The 26573-nt window shown below is 35.3% G+C and overlaps 1 protein-coding gene across 2 annotated transcripts in view; it reads left to right on the top strand.

The window, feature by feature from the left end:
• The window catches only part of ASCC3 (activating signal cointegrator 1 complex subunit 3), a 329389-nt gene that overhangs the window by 12843 nt on the left and 289973 nt on the right, over window positions 1-26573 (top strand). For both annotated transcript variants that reach the window (XM_082855647.1, XM_082855648.1), the window contains exons 2-3: window positions 14099-14229; window positions 16973-17123. In XM_082855647.1, the coding sequence (XP_082711773.1) occupies window positions 14140-14229; window positions 16973-17123 (241 nt within the window). In that variant the 5' untranslated portion in view covers window positions 14099-14139. The remainder of the gene's footprint in view (window positions 1-14098; window positions 14230-16972; window positions 17124-26573) is intronic.

Consider the following 26573-nt stretch of genomic DNA (forward strand, 5'->3'; position numbering starts at 1 on the left):
CACCAAGACACATATTAATCAAACTGTCAAAAATTAAATACAAAGAAAAAATATTAAAAGCAGCAAGGGAGAAACAACAAATAGCATACAAGGGAATCCCCATAAGGTGAACAGCTGCTCTTGCAGCAGAAACTCTGCAAGCCAGAAGGGAGTAGCAGGACATATTTAAAGTGATGAAAGGGAAAAACCTACAACCAAGATTACACTGTCCAGCAAGGATCTCATTCAGATTCGATGGAGAAATTAAAACCTTTAAAGACAAGCAAAAGCTAAGAGAATTCAGCACCACCAAACCAGCTTTACAACAAATGCTAAAGGAACTTCTCTAGGCAGGAAACACAAGAGAAGGAAAACACCTACAATAACAAACACAAAACAATTAACAAAATGGTAATAGGGACATACATATCACTAATTACCTTAAATGTAAATGGATTAAATCCTCCAACCAGAAGACATAGACTGGCTGAATGGATACAAAAACAAGGCCTGTACATATACTGTCTACAAGAGACCCACTTCAGACCCAGGGACACATACAGACTGAAAGTGAGGGGATGGAAAAAGGTATTCCATGCAAATAGAAATGAAAAGAAAGCTGGAGTAGCAATTTTCATATCAGACAAAATAGACTTTAAAATAAAGACTATTACAAGAGACAAAGAAGGACACTGCCTAATGACCAAGGGATCAATCCAAGAAGAAGATATAACAATTGTAAATATTTATGCACCCAACATAGGAGCACCTCAGTACATAAGGCAAATGCTAACAGCCATAAACAGGGAAATTGACAGTAACACAATAATAGTAGAGGACTTTAACACCATACTTTCACCAATGGACAGATCATCCAAAATGAAAGTAAATGAAGAAACACAAGCTTTAAATGACATATTAAACAAGATGGACTTAATTGATATGTATAGGACATTCCATCCAACAACAACAGAATGTACTTTCTTCTCAAGTGCTCATGGGACATTTTCCAGGGTAGATCATATCTTGGGTCACAAACCAAGGCTTGGTAAATTTAAGAAAATTCAAATCATATCAAGTTTCTTTTCCAACCATAATGCCTTAAGATTAGATATCAGTTACAGGAAAAAAAACTATAAAAAATAAAAACACATGGAAGCTAAAAAATACACTACTAAATAACCAAGAGTTCACTGAAGAAATCAAAGAGGAAATCAAAAAATAACTAGAAACAAATGACAATAAAAACACGATGACCCAAAACCTATGGGATGCAGCAAAAGCACTTCTACAAGGGAAGTTTATAGCAATACAATCCTACCTTAAGAAACAAGAAACATCTCAAATAAACAACCTAACATTACACCTAAAGCAATTAGAGAAAGAAGAACAAAAAAAAACCCCCAAAGTTAGCAGGAGGAAAGAAATCATAAGGATCAGATCAAAATTAATGAAAAAGAAGAAAACAGTAGCAGATATCAGTAAAACTAAAAGCTGGTTCTTTGGGAAGATAAGCAAAATTGATAAACCATTAGCCAGACTTACCAAGAAAAAAAGGGAGAAGACTCAAATCAGAATTAGAAATGAAAAGGAAGGAACAACTGACACTGCAGAAATACAAAGGATCATGAGAGATTACTACAAGCAACTCTATGCCAATAAAATGGACAACTTGGAAGAAATGGACAAATTCTTAGAAAAGCACAACCTTCCGAGACTGAACCAGGAAGAAATATAAAATAAAAACAGACCAATCACAAGCACAGAAATTGAAACTGTGATTAAAAGTCTTCCAACAGACAAAAGCCCAGGACCAGATGGCTTCACAGGCGAATTCTATCAAACGTTTAGAGAAGAGCTAACACCTATCCTTCTCAAACTCTTCCAAAATATAGCAGAGGGAGGAACACCCCCAAACTCATTCTACGAGGCAACCATTACCCTGATACCAAAACTAGACAAAGATGTCACAAAAAAAGAAAACTACAGGCCAATATCACCGATGAACATAGATACAAAAATCATCAACAAAATACTAGCAAACAGAATCCAACAGCCTATTAAAAGGATCATACAGCATGATCAAGTGGGGTTTATTCCAGGAATGCAAGGATTCTTCAATATATGCAAACTCAACCAACATGATACACCATACTGACAAATTGAAGGAGAAAAACCATATGATCATCTCAGTAGATGCAGAAAAAGCTTTCAACAAAATTCAATATTCATTTATGATAAAAACTCTCCAGAAAGTAGGCATAAAGGAACTTACCTCAACATAATAAAGGCCATATATGACAAACCCACAGCCAACATCCTTCTCAGTGGTGAAAAACTGACACCATTTCCACTAAGATCAGACCAAGACAAGGTTGCCCACCCTCACCAGTATTATTCAACATCATTTGGGAAGTTTTAGCCACAGCAGTCAGAGATTAAAAAGAAATAAAAGAAATCCAAATCAGCAAAGAAGAAATAAAACTGTCACTGTTTGCAGATGACATGATACTATACGTAGAGAATCCTAAAGATGCTACCAGAAAACTACTAGAGCTAATCAATGAATTTGGTAAAGTAGCAGGATACAGAAGTAATGCACAGAAAACAGTTGCATTCCCATATACTAATGATAAAAAATCTGAAAGAAAAATTAAGGAAACACTCCCATTTACCATTGCAACAAAAAGAATAAAATACCTAGGAATAAATCTACCTAAAGAGACAAAAGATCTGTATGCAGAAAAGTATAAGACACTGATGAAAGAAATTAAAGACGATACAAAGAGATGGAGAGATATACCATGTTCTTGGATTGGAAGAATCAACATTGTGAAAAGGACTGTACTACCCAAAGCAATTGACAGATTCATTGCAATCCCTATCAGACTACCAATGGCGGTTTTCACAGAAGTAGAAAAAAAAAATTTCACAATTTGTATGGAGATACAAAAGACCCCCAATAGCCAAAGCAACCTTAAGAAAGAAAAACAGAGCTGGAGGAATCAGGCTCCCTGACTTCAGACTATACTACAAAGGTACGGTAATCAAGACAGTATGGTACTGGCACAAAAACAGAAATATAGATCAGTGGAACAGGGTAGAAAGCCCAGAGATAAACCCGTGCACCTATGGTTACCTCATCTTTGATAAAGGAGTCAAGTATAAACAGTGGAGAAAAGAGAGCCTCTTTAATAAGCTGTGCTGGGAAAACTGGACAGCTACACGTAAAAGAATGAAATTAGTACACTCCCTAACACCATACACAAAAATAAACTCAAAATGGATTAAAGACCTAAATGTAAGGCCAGGCACTATAAAACTCTTAGAGGAAAACATAGGCAGAATACTCATGACATAAATCATAGCAAGATCCTTTTTCACCCACCTCCTAGAGAGAGGGAAATAAAAATAAACAAGTGGAACCTAATGAAATTTAAAAGCTTTTGCACAACAAAGGAAACCTTAAACAAGACGAAAAGACAACCCTCAGAATGGGAGAAAATATTTGCAAATGAAGCAACTGACAAAGGATTAATCTCCAAAATATACAAGCAGCTCATGCAGCTCAATATCAAAACAAAACAAAAAAAAATCCAAAAATGGGCAGAAGACTGAATAGACATTTCTCCAAAGAAGATATACAGATTGCCATCAAACATATGAAAGGATACTCAACATCAATAATCATTAGAGAAATGCAAATCAAAACTACAATGAGATATCACCTCACACTGGTCAGAATGGCCAACTTCAAAAAGTCTACAAAGAATAAATGATGGAGAGAGTGTGGAGAAAAGGAAACCCTCTCGCACAGTTGGTGGGAATGTAAATTGATGCAGCCACTAGGGAGAACAGTATGGAGGTCCCTTAAAAAACTAAAAATAGAACTACCATATGACCCAGCAATCCCACTACTGGGCATATACCCTGAGGAAACCATAATTCAAAAAGAGTCATGTACCACAATGTTCATTGCAGCACTATTTACAATAGCCAGGACATGGAAGCAACCTAAGTGTCCATCAAGTGATGAATGGATAAAGAAGATGTGGCACATATATACAATGGACTATTACTCAGCCATAAATAGAAATGAAATTGAGTTATTTGTAGTGAGGTGGATGGACCTAGAGTCTGTCATACAGAGTGAAGTAAGTCAGACAGAAAAACAAATACTGTAGGCTAATACATATATATATATATAGAATCAAAAAAAAAAAGTAGTTCTGAAGAACCTAGGGGCAGGACAGGAATAAAGACACAGATAGAGAATGGATTTGACACGGGGAGGGGGAAGGTAAACTGGGTTGAAATGAGAGAGTAGCACTGACATATACACACTACCAAATGTAAAATAGATAGCTAGTGGGAAGCAGCCACATAGTACAGGGAGATCAGCTCTGTGTTTTGTGACCACCTAGAGGGGTGGGATAGGGAGTGTGGGAGGGAGTTGCAACAGGGAGGGCATATGGGGATATATGTATATGTATAGCTGATTCAGTTTCTTATACTGCAGAAACTAACACAGCATTGTAAAGCTATTATACTCCAATAAAGATGTTAAAAAAAAAAGAATTTCCTCTACTATGCATAAAACAGTGAGTAAAGATCAAAGCCATCATATCCTTTGATAAATACTTTTTTGGATTTGGAGTATATAATCCTAGTTGTTTGAGTATAAAAACTTGCATCAGATTTCTAAAAGATCACCAGAGCTCATATTCGGGAATGTAGTGGTGTTCCGTATAATTGTGGTACAGAGGAACAAGTTGAGTGTACAAAGTCACGATAATTCTTTCTCTAAACAGCTAAGGCTTGCTCCAGAGCATCACTTGAGCTTTGGTTTGGTGTATGAGGGTACCTCCTGAGAGGTTTCAATTCAAATTAATCTTTTCAGGGCTTATTAGGGGACAGGCACAAATTCCTTGGGTCTGTCTTTAAGAGGCCCATAGATTGGGGTGGAATGAGAATGTTGCCTTTGTCAGCTAATCTGGCCCCAGACCTTTTTCACTGGAATGGAAATACGTGCTGCCTCGTATGTTGTGGGTGTCCTCCATGTGTTCTCTACAATATTGTGTGCTGGTTTGTTCCTTGTGGGATGTTCTTTCTTACTACTCTTGTTCTCATCTGTGCTGATACGTTATTCTAGCCTCTTATTTTCGCAAGAACATTTAAAAGAAAACTTTTCTTATCCTTTGTTAAAATTAATATAACCATGGGGGTCTTCTGTAGACTCTGGTTTATAGTTATGAGCCTGGCTAGGTTTTCTCCCCCAACTTTGGATGGGAAACCTGGAGTTGATATAAGTAAGTAATTGGAGGGAAAAGTTAGAGAACAACAATCTCATTTAGATAAATTTTATTCTTAACAAGCCATTAATAGATTTTGATTTATACAAAAAGTATATATGTATATACTTAATCTTCTTTCTCTGTTCTCCATGCTCTGAGTGTGTTTTCTAATTTGACTGGAAACTATTCAAGAGCAGTTGCTTCATGCTTAAGAATGAGTTAGGATCTAAAGTGAACTTGTTGGCTGGAAACTATAAATAGTTAAAATTTCCCTTGAAAATTCTTTAGGAGGACACCAGGTTGTCACAACATACTGTCTCTCAATATGTTGTATGCAGCCACGTTTTTCCTCCAAACTTGGAACATATCACAGTTTCTGAGGGTGCACCAGATGAAAAAGTTGGCTTGTGTTTAATGGCCATGTTGTATATTTTTTTAAAAGGGAGCTTAGTTTTAAACATTGGAGTCATGCAGTGCAGCAAGATTCTCAGTTTGTTATGCATGTAGTGATTGAAACAGATTAAGAGAGCATCATATTCTTGTTGCTCACCCCCATTCACTCTAGAGCATGTATTGAGTACATGAACTAGTGGGCAGAATCTCTAATATTACTGTTTATGTCTGTCTATGCCTTATATTTGGCCTCTTATGTTTGATTGATTCAAATAATTAAATGCACCTGTAATGTGATTCCACTACATTAACCAGTTGGTGGCAATAAAGTACAATAAAAGTAAGGAATACAAGTTCAATACGATTAAGTTAAAATTTTCTATAGGATTTACCATGAAAAAAACCACCCCATTTTGAAATGACATAATAGATGATTATATATATAATGTTTTACATATATTAAGGCTATTAAGGCTGATGTTTTCTGAATTCTGATCTAAACAGTGTAAACTATATCACAACTTGATTTTTTAAACTTTTTAAAAATAAATTTACTTTATTTATTTTTGGCTGTGTTGGGTCTTCGTTGCTGCACGTGGGATTTCTCTAGTTGTGGCGAGCGGGGGACACTCTTCCTTGCGGTGCACAGGCTTCTCATTGTGGTGGCTTCTCTTGTTGCGGAGCATGGGCTGTAGGCGTGTGGGCTTCAGTAGTTGTGGCGAGTGGGCTCTAGAGTGCAGGCTCAGTAGTTGTGGCGCGCGGGCTTAGTTGCTCCGTGGCATATGGCATCTTCCCGGACCAGGGCTTGAACCCGTGTCGCCTGCACTGGCAGGCAGATTCCCAACCAGTGAAGCCCATGGCTCGATTTTTTAAACTGGTGAATTAAAATATAAATATTTTAGCTTACTTTTTTTAACGATATGGTTTGTGGGCATATAATTTTAAGTATTGAAATTTTAAATTCTAATTTTTACTCCATTCATAGGCCACTCCATCTTTTCAGTGTTTTTATTCCTTACCTACATTATATCCCTTTTACTTTTTCTTTTTTCTTCCTAATAATTACCTGGTATTCATGATCACCAACAAGTAATTGCTTGGCTTTATACTCTTTAGGAAATATGGTTTGTTTCTTCTGGAGTTTTTGTTAATTTTTTATAATTAAAAATACTGTAATTATATTTTCCTAAAGTTGCTATCAATCTGTTAGACCCTTTTTAGACTTGAGAAGCACAGGTTTGGAATATGAAGAATAAATCTTACAATTTTTTATGTGATACTTCAAAATAATGTGTACTAGAATTCTAACTTACTCATTATTGGTTAATATCATTTCACAAACGGAAATGCATTACTGTCAAATTTTTATCTTCCCTATTTGAATGTTAAAAAGGGCAGTTAACTTCTTCAAGACAGTTCCTTTTTATCTGTACATATATCTAATCACTGTAAAGATTCATTCAGATAACCATAGTGGGGGTTACTTCAGGCCAACAGGAAAATATTGACTTTTAGGGTTTCAGTCTTCTAGCAATTGTATTTGTTCGGAGGGATCTTTTTATGTGTGCATTTGTCATTTAGTAGGCCACGCTAAATGTGGAATAGAAATTACTGTGGTAACAATTGCTTTGCAGGCCAGTTTATCTTGATGAGCATTCACTGTGTCTTATATATCAGAAATTTTAACCATAAACATTATGACGTTGTATCTTTAAGACCTCCTAGGTGAATGTTTTTTCCTTTCCTTTGAATCTCAAATCCAGCACTTAATCATTTGCATCATTTAGGCTCCACTGTCCTCCTACTGTCCCTGTGTTATAAAGCCTTAACCCTCTATAATACCAACCTTCGTTCCTTTGCCACATTGTTGCCTTTCTAAATTTATGGTTTCCGGTATGAGATGAGCATTCATTTGCCACCTGAAAAATCCTTTTATGGTTTATTAATCAATTTCCTCTCATTTTTGGTGGTAAGGTCAAACTTTTGCCTCTGTCTTTAAAAATTCCATCTCATCTTCTTTTGAATAGTCTTGGCGGATCTCAAAGAAAATAGGAGTCATTTTGGTGGAACTCTCTTTTACCATATTTTTTCTCCCCCATTCACCTTCTGCTTCCCGTATTACAAACATATCTGCACTTTGACTCATCCATCCCTCCATGTTCATCCTTCCATCAAGTCTTATCACTAGAACCATGATTCTCTCTCCTGCGTTCTCAGGGACCCTGATCCCCTAAGTCATAGTCTTTCTTCTGGTTATTCAACCTCTCTCTTTCTCTATTGGCTCTACTCTGATTATAGAATTGTGCTCAACTCTCTCCTGTATTTCTAAAAACTCTCAACCGCATGCATTTCGCTATTTCTTGCCTCTTCTCCTTTTCTCTTCAACCAAGTTCCTTGAAAGAGTAGCTAGTACCCATTTTATTTCCCCATTTCCTCCCTTTCTGTTTATCTTTTCTTTAAATAAATTTATTTTTATTTTTATTTTTATTTTTGGCTGCGTTGGGTCTTTGTTGCTGCACACGGGCTTTCTCTAGTTGTGGCGAGCAGGGGCTACTCTTCTTGTGGTGCACGGGCTTCTCATTGCAGTGGCTTCTCTTGTTGTGGAGCACGGGCTCTAGGTGCGCGGGCTTCAGTAGTTGTGGCTCGCGGGCTCTAGAGTGCAGGCTCAGTAGTTGTGGCGCATGGGCTTAGTTGCTCTGCTGCATGGGGGATCTTCCCAGACCAGGGCTCGAACCCATGTCCCCTGCGTTGGCAGGCGGATTCTTAACCACTGTGCCACCAGAGAAGCCCTCCATTTATCTTTCACCCACTGAAATTTTCTTTCACTGACCATTTTTTTTGAAACTATGTGTACTAAAGTCATCTAAGACTTGAGAGTGGCTAAGTACACTGGACTCTCTAGCATGACATTTGAAACTTTCTTTTTTCATGTGATACCACTTTCTTCATATGACAGCTCTTTGCTGATCTCTTAGGACTCTGTCCTTGGCCCTGTACTGTCTACTCTCAAGAGGTTTTTTGGGGTACATGGATAGGTTTCATGACATTCATGCAGCCTCTGAAATGGATTACAAAATGTTTATATGTGTATATGTCTATTTTCTTAGAGAGAGGGTCCACAGGTTTATATATATAAATAATTTGACTTAAAGGAATGTGTTCATCCACGATTTTAACTACGTTGAAGTGATAACACTAAATTCTGTACTTCTAGCCCAGACCTGTGATAGGAAACCCCAAACTGTATATCCCACTTGATGGCCCATGATCAAAACTTTCCAAAGCAGAATTAATCATCTTTCATCTTCCAGTATGCCCTCTGTACCCATACAGTCTGCTGTTCTGCTTCTCCTGAAGCAGAAATATGGGTGTCCTGCCCTTTTCCCCTTGATCTTCACATCCTGTCCCATGAATTTATTCTATCTCCCCAATATAAGTATCTCTCAGATCCATCCTTTTCTGCCTTTCCCTGCCTCAGTTGTATCCTCTGTCTCTCACCTGGTTTCTTGAAAAAACTTTCCAACTTGTTTGCTTGTCTTCAATTTAACCCCACCTTTCATCTGTTCACTACACTTATATTTGAGTCATTTCTGTACAATATGTTAATTTTTTTATCAGGATAAAAAATGCTTAAATTGAGACATGTTGTTGGATCTCTGCTTACATCTTTAGTCTTATTTCATGAGTCTCCAAATGTACTATTATATAGGGATTTTTTAAGCAATAATCTGTTATTTTAGTTTTCTTCTTTATATCTCTACCTTGGAATAACCTTTTCTTCCCCACCAGGTCAGCTCATTCAAGTCCTTTAAATCTCAATTTCCTTTCTTCTTATCTACCTTCCTTCTCACCCTCTTAGGTGTTTTCTCCCTTGTCTTCCTGCAGTTATATCTACACAATTATTGCAACTATTTTTCTTTCTTTTCAACCATACTGTAAACTTGTTATTTAGGGCAGCTGCAGTCATACCAAAATTTTTATTCTTTTAATCTCTAGATCCTTGCAGTGTATCTAATATATTGTGGGTGATCTATAGATATTTGCTGATTAAATGAATAACCAAAGATTTAAAATAGGCTTTCTCATTTTGACCTTTATACATTTCAGATACCCTTAAATGTTGGTGATCTTTTTACTGGTACAGAATACAATGAGTTTTGAAGAATAGAGTTCTGTAAGCCTTATTTATACTCAGTGCCTAGCACAGTTCCTACTAGGTAGGAGATACTCAAGTATTTGTGAATAAATGATTTATAGGTGACTATGAGGAAATGAGCTGTTACATTTTACAGTGTTGGTCATTTAACTGGAGGAAGAAAATAGATAAAACCAAATTAGAAAACCAAGTAATGTGCTTTACTTCATTTTTTGACAAGTATAATTCATACTGATGATTTTGATGAGCCCTCAGGAAGCTTTAGAGTTTCCTGTTCGTGCAGTGTATAACAGTGTGACCTCATTACCAGGCCCCATTGTTAGATCTCTTCTTAGAGTTTCAATGGTATCTTGTTTTGTTAGGGTTTGTTAGGTTTGTGAATTAGAGTAAAAATCAATGAACTCTTACTGCCTGCTTTTTAAAGAGAGGGACAGGACATTCAGATTATTGTGAGATATGTCTAAATGATGAAAGTAGTGGTCCCAAATACTTGTTAATTCATAAGACCTTGCCTGAGGCAGAATAGCCCATATATCCCATGTCTCTTGCTCTGATTCTACATTTTGAAAGCACTAACGTGTGAGGTTAAAAAGTAGGTTCCGAGGCAGAATACTGTTCAGTTTAGTGTCAAGACCTTTCTTTAAAGACTTCTGACTTAATGTCAGTCATCATGAATAGCGTTCTTGTCTTTGAATAGAATTCTCTCAATCTAGGTAGAGAATTTAAACTCCAGTGCCCTAAGGCATACATTGTATGCTTTACTTCTCAATGGATGATATTAACTATGTTCCATCTGTAGGAGAATTGAGAAAAAAGTCATTCAGTTCACTTTCAGTAAGACCTTGTTGAGAAAGACTGCTGGGAAGCAGATTGTGCAACCTAACTCAAGCCACCCAATTCTTAGTATAGACGGAAACTCCTTGGTTACTATTGATTTGAGACAAAATTGAATGGTGACTTCAGAATAAAAGATACTGTCTCTAAAACTGGTTCTCAATGTATGGTCCTTGACCTGCTGCATCACTGAAGAATGTGTTGGAAATATAAAATTTTTGTGCCCCATCACAGTGCCATCTGATCTGCTGAATCAGAAACTTGGAGGTGAAGAATAGGGTGGTGGGGCTTAGCAATTTGAGAAGCCCTCCAGTGACTTTGATGCACACTAAAGTTTGAGAGTCTCTTTGCTGTCCACTGACTCCTACTTTCATTTCTTCTTCCAGATGCTCCAGAAAGTATGTTATCTAGTGTTAGAAAAATACAGATGTGGTTCTCGGAATCATCTCGTTTCCAGAAATGCTCTCCTAAATTCATCCCCAATGGATACTTGAAATTTGAAGTCAGCTAGCTAGGGAGTTTATTTGCAAATTGGATCATTTTACTTTTCTGATTAAAGTTCTTCAGTGTGGTGTGGATAATCCATCCGTTTTTTTGCCCCAGCCATTCTCATACCATTTCCTTACAGATGTGTAATGCAATCATCTATGTTTTTTAATCTTTTATGTTTCTGATTTCTAATATAATTGTATTTTGCTCAGAAAATATGAGCTATATTAGGGGTCAGCAGACTAATTTGGTCACCCTGAGCCCAAGAATGGTGTTTTTTTGTTTGTTTTGTTTTTTTAAAGAAAAAAAAAAAAAAAGCAAAGATTATACAGCAGAGACTGCGTGTGGCCTGCCAAACCTAAGTATTTACTCTCTTTCTGCAAAGTTTGTTGACCCCTGATCTATATGATACTTATTTTTTGAAATTTGTTGAGATTTACTTTATGGCCTCGTATACATAGACCATTTAAAATTGTTACAAGTGTACTTGAAAAGAATATATATTTTCATATATGTTAGGTTAAATTTACTAATTTCATGGCTCAAGTTCCCTATTTTTTGTTGAATTTTTGTTGATTTGACCTATCAATAGTTAATCAATTATTGAACTTTCACTTTGATGTTGGACTTGTTACTTTCTTTTGGAGGTCTATTTGTTTTAACTATTTTGAGGCTATTCCATCAGGGCATGCAAATTCAAAAGTTTTATACCTTCTTAGTGAGCTGTATCTTTTCTTATTATGTAGAGAAGTGGGTTTTTTTGTTTTTTTCCCCCCCATCCCTAATAATACCTTTCGTTTTTAGAGTCTATTTTGTCTGATCTGATACTATTGATATAGCCACCAGCTACTTTTGGTTATTATTTAACCAAATATTATTATTATTTATTTGGTTATTATTTACAGCTACTTTTGGTTATTATTTATAGGAGGATCTTATTCTATCTCTTAACTTTCAACCTTTCTCTGTCCTATTTTAGGTATAGCTCTAGTGTTTACTTGATTGCTGTTTAGTAATTCAGTCTGTCAATCTTTTGGGTGTTAAGATTAATTCATTTACATTTATTGTGAGTATCGATATATTTGGACTTGTTTCTCTTTGATCTACCTAATGTATACTTTGTCTAGTTGTAACAGCATACTGGGTTATTTCTTCAGATCTCTCTTTCAGGTCACCACTTTTCACTGTATTTAATCTGTTGTTTAACTTATATATTGATTGTTTTTAATTTAACAAGTACTTATTTTTAAAAGTTATATTTTCAAATTTGCCTAGTCATTTTATTATTATTCATTATTTTTAAATTCTCTTATTTTGTTAAACATTTCATACAGTTATTTTATATCTAATTACACTAATATAGGAGCCAGAGATTTTTCCAAGTATTAAGCCTTGTAATAACTTCAAAGGGTATATGCAGTCAAGAAGAACAGAAACAAGGAGTGGTCTGAGACATCCTATATGTCCCCCTAGTTGTTCTTTCTTTCAGTCTCACTATAGACACATGCTCTTTGGCCCAAACAATTAGTGAGGTCTCTTAATTGAGTTTTGTTGGTCTTTTCACGCTGTGAGAAGTGTTTGGGTTATAAAACATCTCTATTTTAGACTAGAGTAGGTTTTTATAAGCGCTGCACTATTGACATTTGGGGCTAGATAATTCTTTGTTGTGAGGAGGCTGTCCTGTGCCTTATAGTATGTTTAGCAGCATCACTGGCCTCTACCCACCAGAGAACAGTAGTACCCTCCCAACCCCCCAGATGTGATGTCCCAAAGTGTTACCAGATATTGCCAAATGTCCCAACGGGGGCAAAATCATCCCTATTTGAGAACTGTCCTAGGGACTTACATAGTTTATGTGACATTCTCCAGGCAGTCATGCTTTATAAACATTGTAGTTTTGTTGTAATAAGCTATCTTAAACCAGGATAACCCTCTAAGAGTATTCCATAGATGAGGACTCCCCTCATAGCAAATATAATTAGTCTATTTGCCAAAAGATTAGTTGTTTAGTTGTTAGCATATAAACAAGATTAGGTCAGATTACCTGACTTCTTTCTTTCCCTGGGAATTCTCCCCTTCCTCAGCTGCTCTAATTCTTTTCTCATTCGTCAGACTCCCTGTTACCATGGTCTCCTTTTCTCCAGTTTTCTTCCTTTTATTATTAACCAAATAGTTAATGAGTGCCAAAAATATTTTAGTACTGTTTTGTTTGCTAGGGGAGATCAGTGAAATGAAGGTCTTTTTTGTCATGAAGCTTACTCTTTGTGGGGTAAGACAATATATAAATAAGTAAATAAATAAGAGAATATCAAATATTAATTAGTGCCTATAAAAATAATTGAAATGTTGTACTATGATAGACAGTAACTGGGTAGCTGCCCTGTCTAAGATTGAGTGGTCAAAAAAGGCCCCATCTCAGGAGGCATCTTTTAAGCCAAGATTTTGTGTCAAGGAGTCAGCTGTATGAGGATCAGAAGAACATTCCAAGTAATGCAAATGCAAGTAGGTGGAAACATGCTTGATACTTTAAGAAGAGAAGAAGCCAGTGAGACTGAAAGTAAGGGATAATGTGAAATGAAATCAGTGAGTGTAAAATGAAATTGGAGAAAAGATGGGCAGGTGCTTTTATCTCTCTCAATATTATTGGCTGTAGTAATAAAGTATTTGACGCCTGTACTTAGGAATTGGTAGAATTCATTTGAAGGAATGTTATGGTAGTACCCACAAACAAGTGGGTTTTTTTTTTTTTTGTCTGTTTCTTTTTCACCTATAAGCCAATGAATTACTAAATAAACTACTTGGGTAGAAAATGTGTCAGGAGAATTTTTCAACATTGGTAGCAATTGCTTTTTAACTAATTAGTTTCTTTTTTTCTTATACAGGCTAATTTGTTGAATTTGATTACCTCTCCCACCTCCTCTCTACAGATAAATATCATTTTGTTTTGTTTCAGTTTCAGGCTTCTCGTTGTATGGATCGCTGATTGAATAATAGATGGCTTTACCTCGTCTCACAGGAGCCTTGCGCTCCTTTTCAAATGTCACCAAGCAAGATAATTATAATGAAGAAGTGACTGACTTACAGGTAAACATTTTAGATGAAAACCATTATAAACATAAGATACGGGTAAATATTTGGCATTCTTTTTCTCAATTCTGTGTGCTTTTTTTTGTTTGTTTTTGGCTGCATTGGGTCTTTGTTGTGGTGCACAGGCTTCTCTCGTTGTGGCACGCAGGCTCAGTAGTTTGGTGCCTGGGCTCTCTAGTTGTGTTGCGCAGGCTTAGTTGCCCCGCAGCATGCGGGATCTTAGTTCCCCGACCAGGTATCTAACTCGCATCCCCTGCATTAGAAGGCTGATTCTTAATCACTGGACCACCAGCGAAGTCCTTGTGTGCATTTTTAAAAACGGAAAATTTTACCTTTTTTGGTATTATACCAAGAAGGGGAATGTGCATATTGATGTTTGCTGTGGGAATACTTATCTTAAGCACTTACAAGTTTATTGTGAAAGAGAACAAATAGAACTATGATATTGAATCCTTTGTTAACTTTTCTGTTCCTAAGATACCTGCCTCAGTTAATTTTGTAATTTAATCCAGTAATTTACCTCTAGATCATCTGAGTAAGTTTTCAGATCTCCGGTCAAATGCTTATCAAATGTGAATATTAATCTTTTAAACTCTGTAGCTGGTCTCATAATTCACTTCTGTCTTGTCCTTATAATTGGTTGTGGATGTAATAGGCCTAAAGGTCCACGAACTGTGCATATGAAGGAATGAGCCATTTAATATAGTATATGAAGGAACTGGCCCTATGCTGTTTTTTAAAAAACAGCAGTCCCTTTTCTGACTCCTTATTTGACTCTTATAGAATATTAACACTGTTTCCTAGTAGGTTGGAATTTTATTGCTTAAAGCCCTTATGCAGTTTTACAATTAATAGCTTCACTGAAAGATTGATACTAGGAAAAAAAGATTTGTAACAGTCTTTAGGTAGATTTTTCCTCTAATGATGATACAGAATTTTGCTACACACAAAACAGTTAACCTTCTTTATGATGGGAGCTATTTTGCATTTTCACAGCAATTAAAATAAGGATATATTCTATACAGTTAATTAATATTGCTATCTTAAACTTGAATTATTTCCTCTCATTGCCTAACCAAGGCCCTTTACAAGTTATTATTTATTTATTTATTTATTTATTTTTTTGCGGTATGTGGGCCTCTCACTGTTGTGGCCTCTCCCGTTACGGAGCACACGCTCCGGACGCGCAGGCTCAGTGGCCATGGCTCACGGGCCCAGCCGCTACACGGCATGTGGGATCCTCCCAGACTGGGGCACAAACCCGCGTCCCCTGCATCGGCAGGCGGACTCTCAACCCCTGCGCCACCAGGGAAGCCCTACAAGTTATTTTATATAAAAGACGCAACAGAAGATTTTAAAATTTGAAAGTTATAAGGACGACATGCTCATCCCATGTCATTCAATTTGTTTTTGTAGGCTTTTAAACACATTTTCCCCCTCTGGGGGAAGAAAGTGGCAGATATAATGAGCCTCATTTTAATGTAATTTTTTATCTTGGGAAATATCCAACATATACAAAAGAGAGAGAAAAGTAACGTGAAGCTTTGTGTACCTATGACCCATTATAACAACTTAATTCAACTTAGGGCCAGTCTTATTTCATCTCTACATTTGCCTGTTTTCCTCCCCTTAAACCCAGATTAGTTAGCTCCATTTCAGTTTAGAAAACTGAGGCAGGGAAGTAATAGTGAATTATGAAAGTAATAGGAATATTGTCAATAGAACCAAGAGGAAAATTACAGTTTTCTGTCAGACCTGCTACTTTTCATTTGGTCACAAGACATCATGAAGTTTAATCCATGGATCAAGTCCAATGATATGAAGTAAAATTTTTATTGCTTTCTATGTCAGTTCTTGAGAATGGAAAGATTTATAGTCTCAAGGAAAGTGTGTGTATAAATAAGAATCTCCTGGATGCCTAACTTGTTCTAGGATCAGACTTAGGAAAGCAATACTGATTTGAATATATTGAACCTGTCATAGGAGTCTTATTTTCTTTAAATGCCTTTCATCAAAAAGCATCACATAAAGTTCTTATATACAGTATGGTTTAAGCTATGTTAAAAACGAGCAGGAGGGGCCTACCCTGGTGGCACAGTGGTTGAGAATCTGCCTGCCAATGCAGGGGACACGGGTTCGAGGCCTGGTCTGGGAAGATCCCACATGTCACGGAGCAACTGGGCCCGTGAGCCACAACTGCTGAGCCTGCGCATCTGGAGCCTGTGCTCTGCAACAAGAGAGGCTACGATAGTGAGAGGCCCATGCACCGCGATGAAGAATGGCCCCCACTTGTCGTAACTAGAGAAAGCCCTCGCACAGAAACGAAGACCCAACACAGCCAAAAACAAACAAACAAATAAATTTAAAAAATAAATTAAAAAAAAAGCGAGCAGGAAAATGGAAAAGAGGTATGTGGGGTGTTACCGATTGTTATCTGGATGTTGGACATTTTGCTTTTTACTCTGCCGTCTGAAAATTATTTCATAATGAGTATTCATTGTGATTAAACTGTAAAAAAAGAACCTTTTTTAAAACATATCTTTAAACAAATGAGATTCTTTTAAATCACAGTTAAATAAAGCTCCTTCTGGGAGCTGTAAATTTGGATGTAAGTAGATACAATTTTGAATTCTTGTGGGTAGTGCCAAGTTGTATAATGTAATGCAAAATATATGTAATAAATGATAGAATTGAGAAAATCTTTAATCAGTATGTTTCTGTATTATTCTGTCTGTTTCAGTTGAAGCGGTCTAAACTTCATGAACAAACTGTAGGTTTGGACCTGACATGGATGAAGATTGTAAAATTTTTGAATGAAAAGCTGGAGAAGAGTGAAATGCAAAGTGTAAATGAAGACTTAAAAGATATATTGCAGGCTGCAAAACAAATAGGTATAGTTTTGTTATTTTTTTTAATCCACTAAAGTTCAAAAATAGATGCCTTTTAAACTATATACTATAGAGTGAAAGGTTAAAATTTCCAGGGAAGTATTCATAATTATGAGACAGCCTTATCTATCAAGGAGCTTAGGATTCAGGGAGGCAAAAGTAGTAATTATAATACAGTCAACTTGAGGGATTTATAGGAATTTAGAGTTTTAAACCACTGTCTTTATTGAAATAAGGATTAGGGTAAATTAAAAATTTTCTGTAGTTGGAAGGAACCTTAAGATGCCCACCTAACACACAGTGAGGGCCAGTACTGAAGCTGAACTTTTCTTCAATTCCTGTTGCACACTAATATTTACATCATTTGATTACATTTGAAGGAAATTGTAGTTAGAGATTGTAACACTCTGCGCTTAACACAGGTTAGTTTCCCAAAATTGAAGACAGAGTAAAACAAATCATGTGACTCTTTGGTAAAACATCTGAGTTTGTTCATGGAAATTCATTGTCCCGTTCCAGACTCCGATAATTAAAAAGCATAGTTAACACTACTGTAGTTCTAACTTCAAATTCAGGTTTCTACCTATAAAAAGTTCAGACTGATAACTTTGGCTCTGTATGATCTGGCCTTCACCTTTCTCTCTGACCTTGAGTCATCCTTGCTTTCACTAACTGTGCTTCAGACACATGGCCTTTTCTTACTTCTGCAAACTCACCAGGTTGGTGCCTATTTGGGGATCGTTGTACATGCTGTTTCCTGTGCTGAGAATGTTCTTCTGTCCTAATCTTAGAGTGTGTAGATCCTTTCTTGTTATTCTGAGCTCACCTGAAAATTATTTCCTTAATGCGGCCTTCTCTGATCATCTAATCTTAAGCGGTTACCTAGTCATTCTTTTTTTTTTTTTTTTAACATCTTTATTGGGGTATAATTGCTTTACAATGGTGTGTTAGTTTCTGCTTTATAACAAAGTGAATCAGTCATACATAAACATATGTTCCCATATGTCTTCCCTCTTGCGTCTCCCTCCCTCCCACCCTCCCTATCCCAAACCTAGTCATTCTTTATCTTGTAACCCTCGGTAACATTTTCTCCATAACATTTATTATCTGATATTTTGCTTGTTTGTTTATTGCCTGTGTTTTGCTACTAGGATGTAAGTTTCATGAGAATAGGATCTTATTTTTCTTGTTCAACACACTCCATCCCCAGTGCTTAGAATAGTGCTTGGTATATTTTAGGGTCTTAATAAAATTTCACTTGATAAATAAATGAAAAAGTTTTCTCAGGTGATTTCTTAGTAGAACGAAAATTTAGATCCTAACTTCACCATATGCTGGTTGGCAGTTTTCTTCCCTTCACCAACTTTGTAAGGTGTTTCTATTATATCTTGTATACTTGAAGACTTTTTATTTATGATCATCAAATCTTAGAATTTATTATTCAAATATTTTGACTTTGATGTATTATTTAATTATCATTGGTTTGTAGTATAGTATAATATTGAGTTTAATGCCCCCATAATTTAAGTTGTGAAAGTACAAAATGAATGTCATGTATGTTTTTGCAGTTAGATGATCTTTTGAAGTTCAAGGGCTTTGGTGAGAATTGAGATTACTTACTAAGCCTAGAGAAAATAGAGCGCACTGATGTGATTTGTGACAGCATTTGACATAGACTTTATGTTTTAAGAATACTGAGGCAGTTAGGTTCATTAGGAGATAGTAGCAAAAATGCAAAGTCTCCAATCTACCTAGATTACCTTGAGTAGGATCGTAACCCTTCTGGGCTTCACTGTCTTCATTTCTAAGATGTTAGAATTATTTGTCAGGGGGTGGTCTGACTTAAAAGCAGTTTTCAAAAACTGTAATATCCTTCCTTTAATTTTATTATGAAAATACCTCAGAATATTTAGCAAAAATAGTATAAAATATTGAGCTTATTCAGTACCATGACTAAATATTTCTTTATTAAATGATGTGGAAATTAAGGTTATTAAAAAATAAGTTATTCTTTAGACTACTTCCCCCAAATATCTCTGAAAAGTCAAAACTTATTGTTTTAAATAGCCAATCATTAAACATAATTCTAGGAGTTTTGCCTGTTAGCAAAGCATCTGAGTCATACTCAGGAACTAATCTATTGACTGACGTGTTTAAGGAATTGATTATTTTGAGATGTAATGTCTCAAAAGAATATTTTCATGACAGATAAAATCTTAGGGTTGTATTTAGGAAAATACTCTATTATATCTACTTTTTAATGGTGTGTTTAAGTTGAAAAACTATTAGTGAAACTAGTAGTTGACTAGTAGTCATCCACTCTGTCTGAATGAAAATACTGCTGATACTGGAAGTATAATTAAAACTAGCAGCATTGAAATGATTAGTCTTATGGAAAAAATGTCTTTGTGTTTCCTCTTATATCATTCTTTTAGCACAGGTAATTTTGGTGTAATTGTGTTAAAAACGTGGAGCAAGAGAATAAAGTAAAAAGAACAATCACTTATATTTCAGTTGAGCATAGTAGTATGAGGTACATGTGTATTGACCAGTCAGAGTAATAGGTATTTTAAGCTGGAGGGGACATCAGGGAACATTTTGTCCAATCCCTTCATGTTATATATGAAGAAACAGGGTCCTTGAAGGTTAAGTGAACCCCGTGGTTGATTTGTGGCACAGGCAGGCCTAGACCAAAATTCTGAAATGGAAACATGATGGAAATCCTAAATTCTTTCCTTTCCTTGTAGTTAGAGATCATGTTCTGTCCAAGTCTACTTTTCAGCTATTCTCAGATTGACTCCCTTTGCATATTTGCCTTAGTTTAGGCTTTTACTATAGCATGTCTGAACTACTGCAGTAACCTATTGCCTCACCCTTCCTTTCTTATTCAACTTCTTCACAGTCACTAGACTTATCTTTTTTTTTTTTTAGACTGATTGTTATAAGAAGCAAAGCTCATTTTTATTCCCAGCTTGCTCTTTAGACCAAATTCCTTACAATGGGAAAGGAAAAAAGTTCCTTTATGAATTGAAATAATTTACCTTTTCAGCTCCTTGCCATTCTGTCACATGCAGCCTTTGTTCCTAACATATATAATGTTTACTATCTTACTTTCCTAAGCAGTCTCTCTGTCATTATGTGTTAGCATAACTTTCCCCATTGTGATTATCTGGTAAAATGCTTCTCATCTCTGAAGAAATGGCTTAGGCTTCATCCATGTCCTTTGTTATTCCTTTCCAGTGTTAATAGACAGTGTTCCATTAGAATGGCATCTATTCTATATTTTTTAGAGTACTTTCTCATTATTTGATATTTACCTCTGTCCTCTCCCTCATGGGCTGTGAATGCCTTGATGATACAGGGATTCTAGGAATCACAGTGCCTTTGTACTCCAGTGCCTAATGTGGTGCAAGGGATGCACAGATGTTCAATAAGTAAATGAAGTATTGAGAATCCAACTAAAAGTCAACCATGGTCTCTACTACCTCTGATGCTGACAATGTCTTACAAGTGGTAGCTTTTTAAAAATTTTTGTAATTTTAAAGTACTTTTTTTTCTCTCAGGTTTATATTTGATATATTCTTATACCTTTTTACAATTTCATTCTCCCCACAAAGAGTATTTTAATAATAAAACTTAGCTTGAGGGAGAAAATACTATAAATTATTTAAAAATAGTATTCTTGGCACTTAATCTTAGGTTATTTAATTACTCATTGTAGATATAGCTATCTCTTCCATGGATTTTGAAGGATAAGCATAGTCATATTAACCTATATTCTGCTCGTAATGAAACTTTGTCAATATATTTTATGTGCTCTAAGTAAAAACATTTTTGAAAATAAGAGGTCAAGATTGAGAATGACAGTCAGTAAAATGCATTATGTATTAGGCATGTATTTCTGTTATTTAGAGTTTTAAATGATCATTTCAGGAGGCTAAGATTTACACAGAGTATGTAGAAAGTAGGATGGGGGTCAAGAATGGTGGAAAGATCAGTAGAAAGACCCAGCAGTTCCCTAATCAGCTTTGTAAGTGAGTCTCTCTCCTAAGGCCAAACAGAATGATGTAATAATTTTACTCTGAATCCTCAGTACAGATCAGGACTCAGCCAGAACTGAACTAGTTGTTGTTTTTTTTTTTCAGTGTTCAAGTTATTTTGCCATACACAGACACATTTGTTTTGCCTTCTTTAATTTATAACCCCTGCTTTATTTGGATTTTGGTGTTTTTATACATTTTACTTTTAATTATCTTTGAGAAAAGCATGAACCAAAAGGTAGGACAGGAGTAACTTACAAAGTGTGATTTAGAGAATTTGGGAATTCATTATGTTTTTTGAGTTGTCAAGGAAATAAGATTTTACTATAAAAAAGTGAGGAATCAAAACTGAGAGTGGAAAGCAGTTTATAAAGTAATGACTGGAAAAAGGAAGTATAAGAAGGTATTAGCAGAATCTGGCAATTCTGTCTATGGAAGCAAGCATAGGCATTTAGAATAATAAAGGCCTGTTGTGTATGGGATATGGCAGGAGGTTTTGCAGAAGTATTTGTGAAAATAGCTATCTTGAAAATTGTGGATTCCAAAAAAGTTGACTTCTACTTCTCATAGATTGGCAGACAAGGTAATTTGGAACAACTCTTTTCTGAGAATAACTAGAAAAACTATAAAACATAAAATTTGTTTGACTGCATCAGCATACTACCAAAGCAGTGAAGAATTATGGGGCCAAGATCTAGAAGCAGGAATAAACCCCAAAACCATGACCCTGGTTTGGGCCACTTTTTCCTAAAGGTGACTGTCCATTCTGGAAGAGGAGGCCAGATGGAGAAGAATAAGATGAGACAATGAACAAAGCTTTTGACAGATTCAAAGGACCAAGATGACAAAAATGACTAAAATGGACAAAAGAGGAAATAGAAAATCTGAATATATGACTATTAAAGAAATTGAATTTGTAATTAAAAACCTTCAGACAAAGAAATCTATGTGCCTTTTTGGCTTTACTGGGCAAGGTCATTCAACGTCATTTAAAAAGGAGGGTATTGTTGATTAAGGGAGGTTACAGGCATATAATAATCAAATGTAATATACTATCCTTGATTTAATCCTGAACTGGAAAAAAAGTATAAAGATATATTTGGGGCCATTGTAGAAATGTGAATATGTTTTGGGTATCATTAGGTAATATTAGGTAAGATCTTAGGTGAGATAGGTGGTGTGGCTATGTTAGATATCCTAAATCTCAGTGTCATGAAGACTGCAATATACTGTCAAATGGATCAGTTAAAGAAACACATGTGAGAGAGAGGGCACAAGTGCATGTGAGTGCACAAAATGTTAATTATTAAATTATTAAATGGGAAAATAGTGTGATTTCATGTAAAGCAATAAAGGTTTAAAAGCCATATGATTATTTAGTAGATGAAGAAAAAGCATTTTATGAATATCTAAAATCCAATTGCGATTAAAAAAAATACTTAGCTAACTAGGAATGGAAAAGGAACTTCCTTAATTTGCTAAAGGGTATCTATAAAAAACCCTAGATCAAATGTTATATTTAATGTTACAGCGTTGAAAAATATTCTCTTTTGAGATGGTGAATTAGAGAAGAATGCTATCATCACTTCTGTTTCTCACTGTACTTGCTAATGTAATAAAGCAAGAAAAAGAAAGAAAGAGTATAAAGATTGAAAAAAACTGCCATTAGTCAAATGACTGTATTGTTAGAAAATGAATTTAGCAAGGTCAGTATAAAAATCAATTTTACTTCTACTTACGAGCACCAATTTTTCAAAAATGCCATTTTCAAAAGTATTAAAAATCATCAGATACCTAGATGTAAATTTAACAAAAGGTGAGCAGGGTTTCCTCTTGGAAAACTAAAATATTATTGAGAGAAATTAAAGATGCCCTAAATAAATGGAGGGATATACAAAGGCTTGAAACACTCACTACTATAAAGATATCATTTTTACCCAAATTGATCTACAGGTTCAATGTGATCCCAGTCAAATCTCAGCAGGTTTGTGTTTGTGGGTATGCGTTTGAATGTAGAAATTTACAAGATAATCTGAAAGTTATGTGGAAATTCAAAGGTGAAGAACAGCCAAGTCAACCTTGAGAAACAAAGAGGGAGAGCTTACTCTCTGGATATTGACTTACTATAAAGATCAGTAATTTAGACAGTGAAGGATTGATCCAAGGATAGACGAATAAACCAGATGGAAGAGAGTCCAAAAACTGGCCCACAGATATTAAGGATACTTGATTTATCATGAAGGACTTCAAGTAGTGAGACATGGCTGAATGTCTCACTACTTGAAGTCCTTTTGGGGGAATAAACTTCAGTTATTTAACCTTTCTATATCTGTGTTTCTCTGTAAAATGAGGAGAATGATTGTAAGGTTCATGTGACAACTTTAGATAATATACTTGTTAGAAAAAAAGTACATTAACAGGCAGTGGACACAAATATGTAAGAGGGAAAAATGATGAGAGTATGGGATAGTTATGTTTAAGTTGAATCATTTTTGTACTTTTTTATATGTAATGCTGTCTTAGGAAAGTTGCTGGTACAAGTATTTTACATACTTGTAAAATAAATCATTATAACTATCAGTTAGCTAATCTCTATTCAAATATAAAATGTTTATAGCCACTTGCCTGCCTTGCTTGTATTTTTAACAAATGGAATGAGTTTAAGTTAATGATGTGATGCAGGGTTATAATATATTGGTATTTACAGTTACAGATCAAGTGTCAGGGATAAAATGGACATTTAAAGTTTGGCCATAACATGGAAAAATAAATTTGTAAAATACTTTCTCCTACACATTGAAGAATTAATTGGTCAAGGAACTCATTTGTTGACAACTTCTAAATTGAATATTTAGCAATTAAGGATGTAAACAGTTGATGGATATTTTTATTCATTTTTCAATTAAAATTTCCTACTCATCCTTTTTGAAGAATTCCTCAACTATAAAGGTCGGCAACTAAAAAGTTATAATTTACAACCTTTTAATTCTTAATATTATGTAATCAAAAGAAAAATACATAAGTAAATTGTGTATTGAGGATGATTTGATTGTCACTACTCAACTCTAATTTTACAAATTTGTTTTATGTTACAGTAATCAGTTACTAATTATATATTTACACTTTTACATTTCACATACATCTCATTTATTCTCAATATAACTGTAAAGCAGGCAGGGCAATGATAATTTATTATTAATAAAAAGTATTTTAGGGCTTCCCTGGTGGCGCGGTGGTTGGGAGTCCGCCTGCCAATGCAGGGGACACGGGTTCGTGCCCCGGTCCGGGAAGATCCCACATGCCGTGGAGCGGCTGGGCCCGTGAGCCATGGCCGCTGAGCCTGCGCGTCCGGAGCCTGTGCTTCCCAACGGGAGAGGCCACAACAGTGAGAGGCCCGCGTACCACAAAAAAAAAAAAAGTATTCTAGTGAACTTTTAAGCATATCTCTTTAAATGTATTGCAGTTGAAGTGCTAGGTGCATACAGCCAGTTTTCTGGGCTATAGCACCAGTGTTTTATGTATAGAAAATTAGATGTTCAAGTGGTAGGTAACTAGACTAGCTTCCTTAAAGGTTTGGAGATCTTAAGTTTCAAACTTTAGTCAATTGATTATTTAATGAATATTTTATTCTTTACTGAGACTTTATTTTGAGGACAAAACGAATTTCCTAAAATCCCTATTCCTCTCAGAAAGATTAGCACAGTCAGTGGTGTAATTGACCGAAGAGTTTCAGACTAATAATCATTTAATCTTAACAGTGGCAACAAATGCTGTTTGCTAATGCTTCTGAAAAACTGGAACTCCCAGACTCTCAAGTAGCGTGCTACAGAGATTCAGTTTTGAGAAACCCCTTTGTGGTATGGACACGTGTCCGTTCTTAGCAGCCCAACGCAGAGATGGGATGGAGTAGGTTGTGCAGAAAAATTAGTAGTTAGGCAAGGATATTCACCTGAATGAACCACCCTTACCGAACAAGGCTTAAGAGTTTAAAGTATTTGTTATTTTTGAAATTTTGTAGATTACAGAAGGGCTCAAATTAAAAATTTGAAACCTTGAGAAAATTGGTTTTGATCTTTGTAGATGTTTTATGAATCTGCAGTTATTTTTTTTCTTCAGAAGTGAACTCATAACTTACATTTTTTTTCTCACTTAATGTATTGTGGAGGTTATTTTACGGCAAGATATATGGATCCACAGCATTATGTTTAATGAATGTAATGTATGGCTGTAACATAATTTAGCCAGTGACCTAATGATAGGTATGTAAGTTAATTCCACTTTTGGTAATAAATTGACTATTCTTAAATTTATTTATTTCCTACAGTGGTGATTATTTATTTGTTTGTTTATTAAATGAGAATTAGAGATAAATCTACTTTCTAGAAGTGTAGTGTAGTAGAAAGAACTTTTTTTAGGAGTTAGAAGATTTCTTTGAATCTTGTTTAATAACTAAATAGCTATTTGATCTCTCCCAAATTTAATTCTGAGTCTCTATTTTAGCATCTAAAAGATGGAGGTAATTTTGTTAGGAAGAATTGAGATAATTTAATATAAAAGTTCTTAGTAAGTTGTTTAAGGAAAATCCCAAGTTGCAAAAATGATACTATCTTTACCAAAGAGTAACATTTACAATGTTAGATAAAGAATGAGTTAGTAATTGTGAATTCCGGTTTTGGTCAGACTTCGGTAGTCCCAAACCTGTTGAATTATCTGTAGAGTTATTACAATCCCTAAGTTATCCAAAACCTAAGTTCTCCAAATCTCATATGTAGACTGAATAAGTAAAATATACACAAATCCTATTCAATTAATTAATTCAAAAGCATTAGTTAATTTCTAGAAGATTTTTGTCATGTATTCTCCTAAATACTAAAAGAATAATTATATGTCAGATGGTGTTTTATAAATTCTTTATAATTGTAAAAGTAGACTTCATACTTGAAGAATTAAATAACGACATACATTGTAAAATTGCTTATCTTCACTTACATAAACTGTTAGTCTTCTACACATATTTGTAAACATCAAATGAAAAAAAACAATAAAAAGTTACTCAGGCAATGTGGTATAATGTAGGAACACTAGTTTGGTGTCATTGAGGCCTGGGTTCACTTCAATTCTACAGTTTAAATCTCTGCTGAGACACCTATTTTTGGCTAGGTAACAGTGAGGGAATACAGGAAGGTACACAGTATTATCCTGACTTTGAAAGAGGCAATTGAGCTGGATTCTGAAACATGGGTACTATTTGAATAATCAGAGGCCTTGGGGAAGATTAAAATAAAGGCATAGGAAATAGGCATAGAATAGAACAGGACCTGAGTTTTGGATGTTAAGAAATTCTTGTTGGCTGGAGCAGGAAATGTATAATAGCCAGTAAAGCTGGAAAAAAAGAATAGGGTCAGTTCCTGGC

This window comes from Leucopleurus acutus (assembly GCF_964270905.1).
Source record: "Leucopleurus acutus genome assembly, chromosome: 15".
Taxonomy (NCBI): domain Eukaryota; kingdom Metazoa; phylum Chordata; class Mammalia; order Artiodactyla; family Delphinidae; genus Leucopleurus; species Leucopleurus acutus.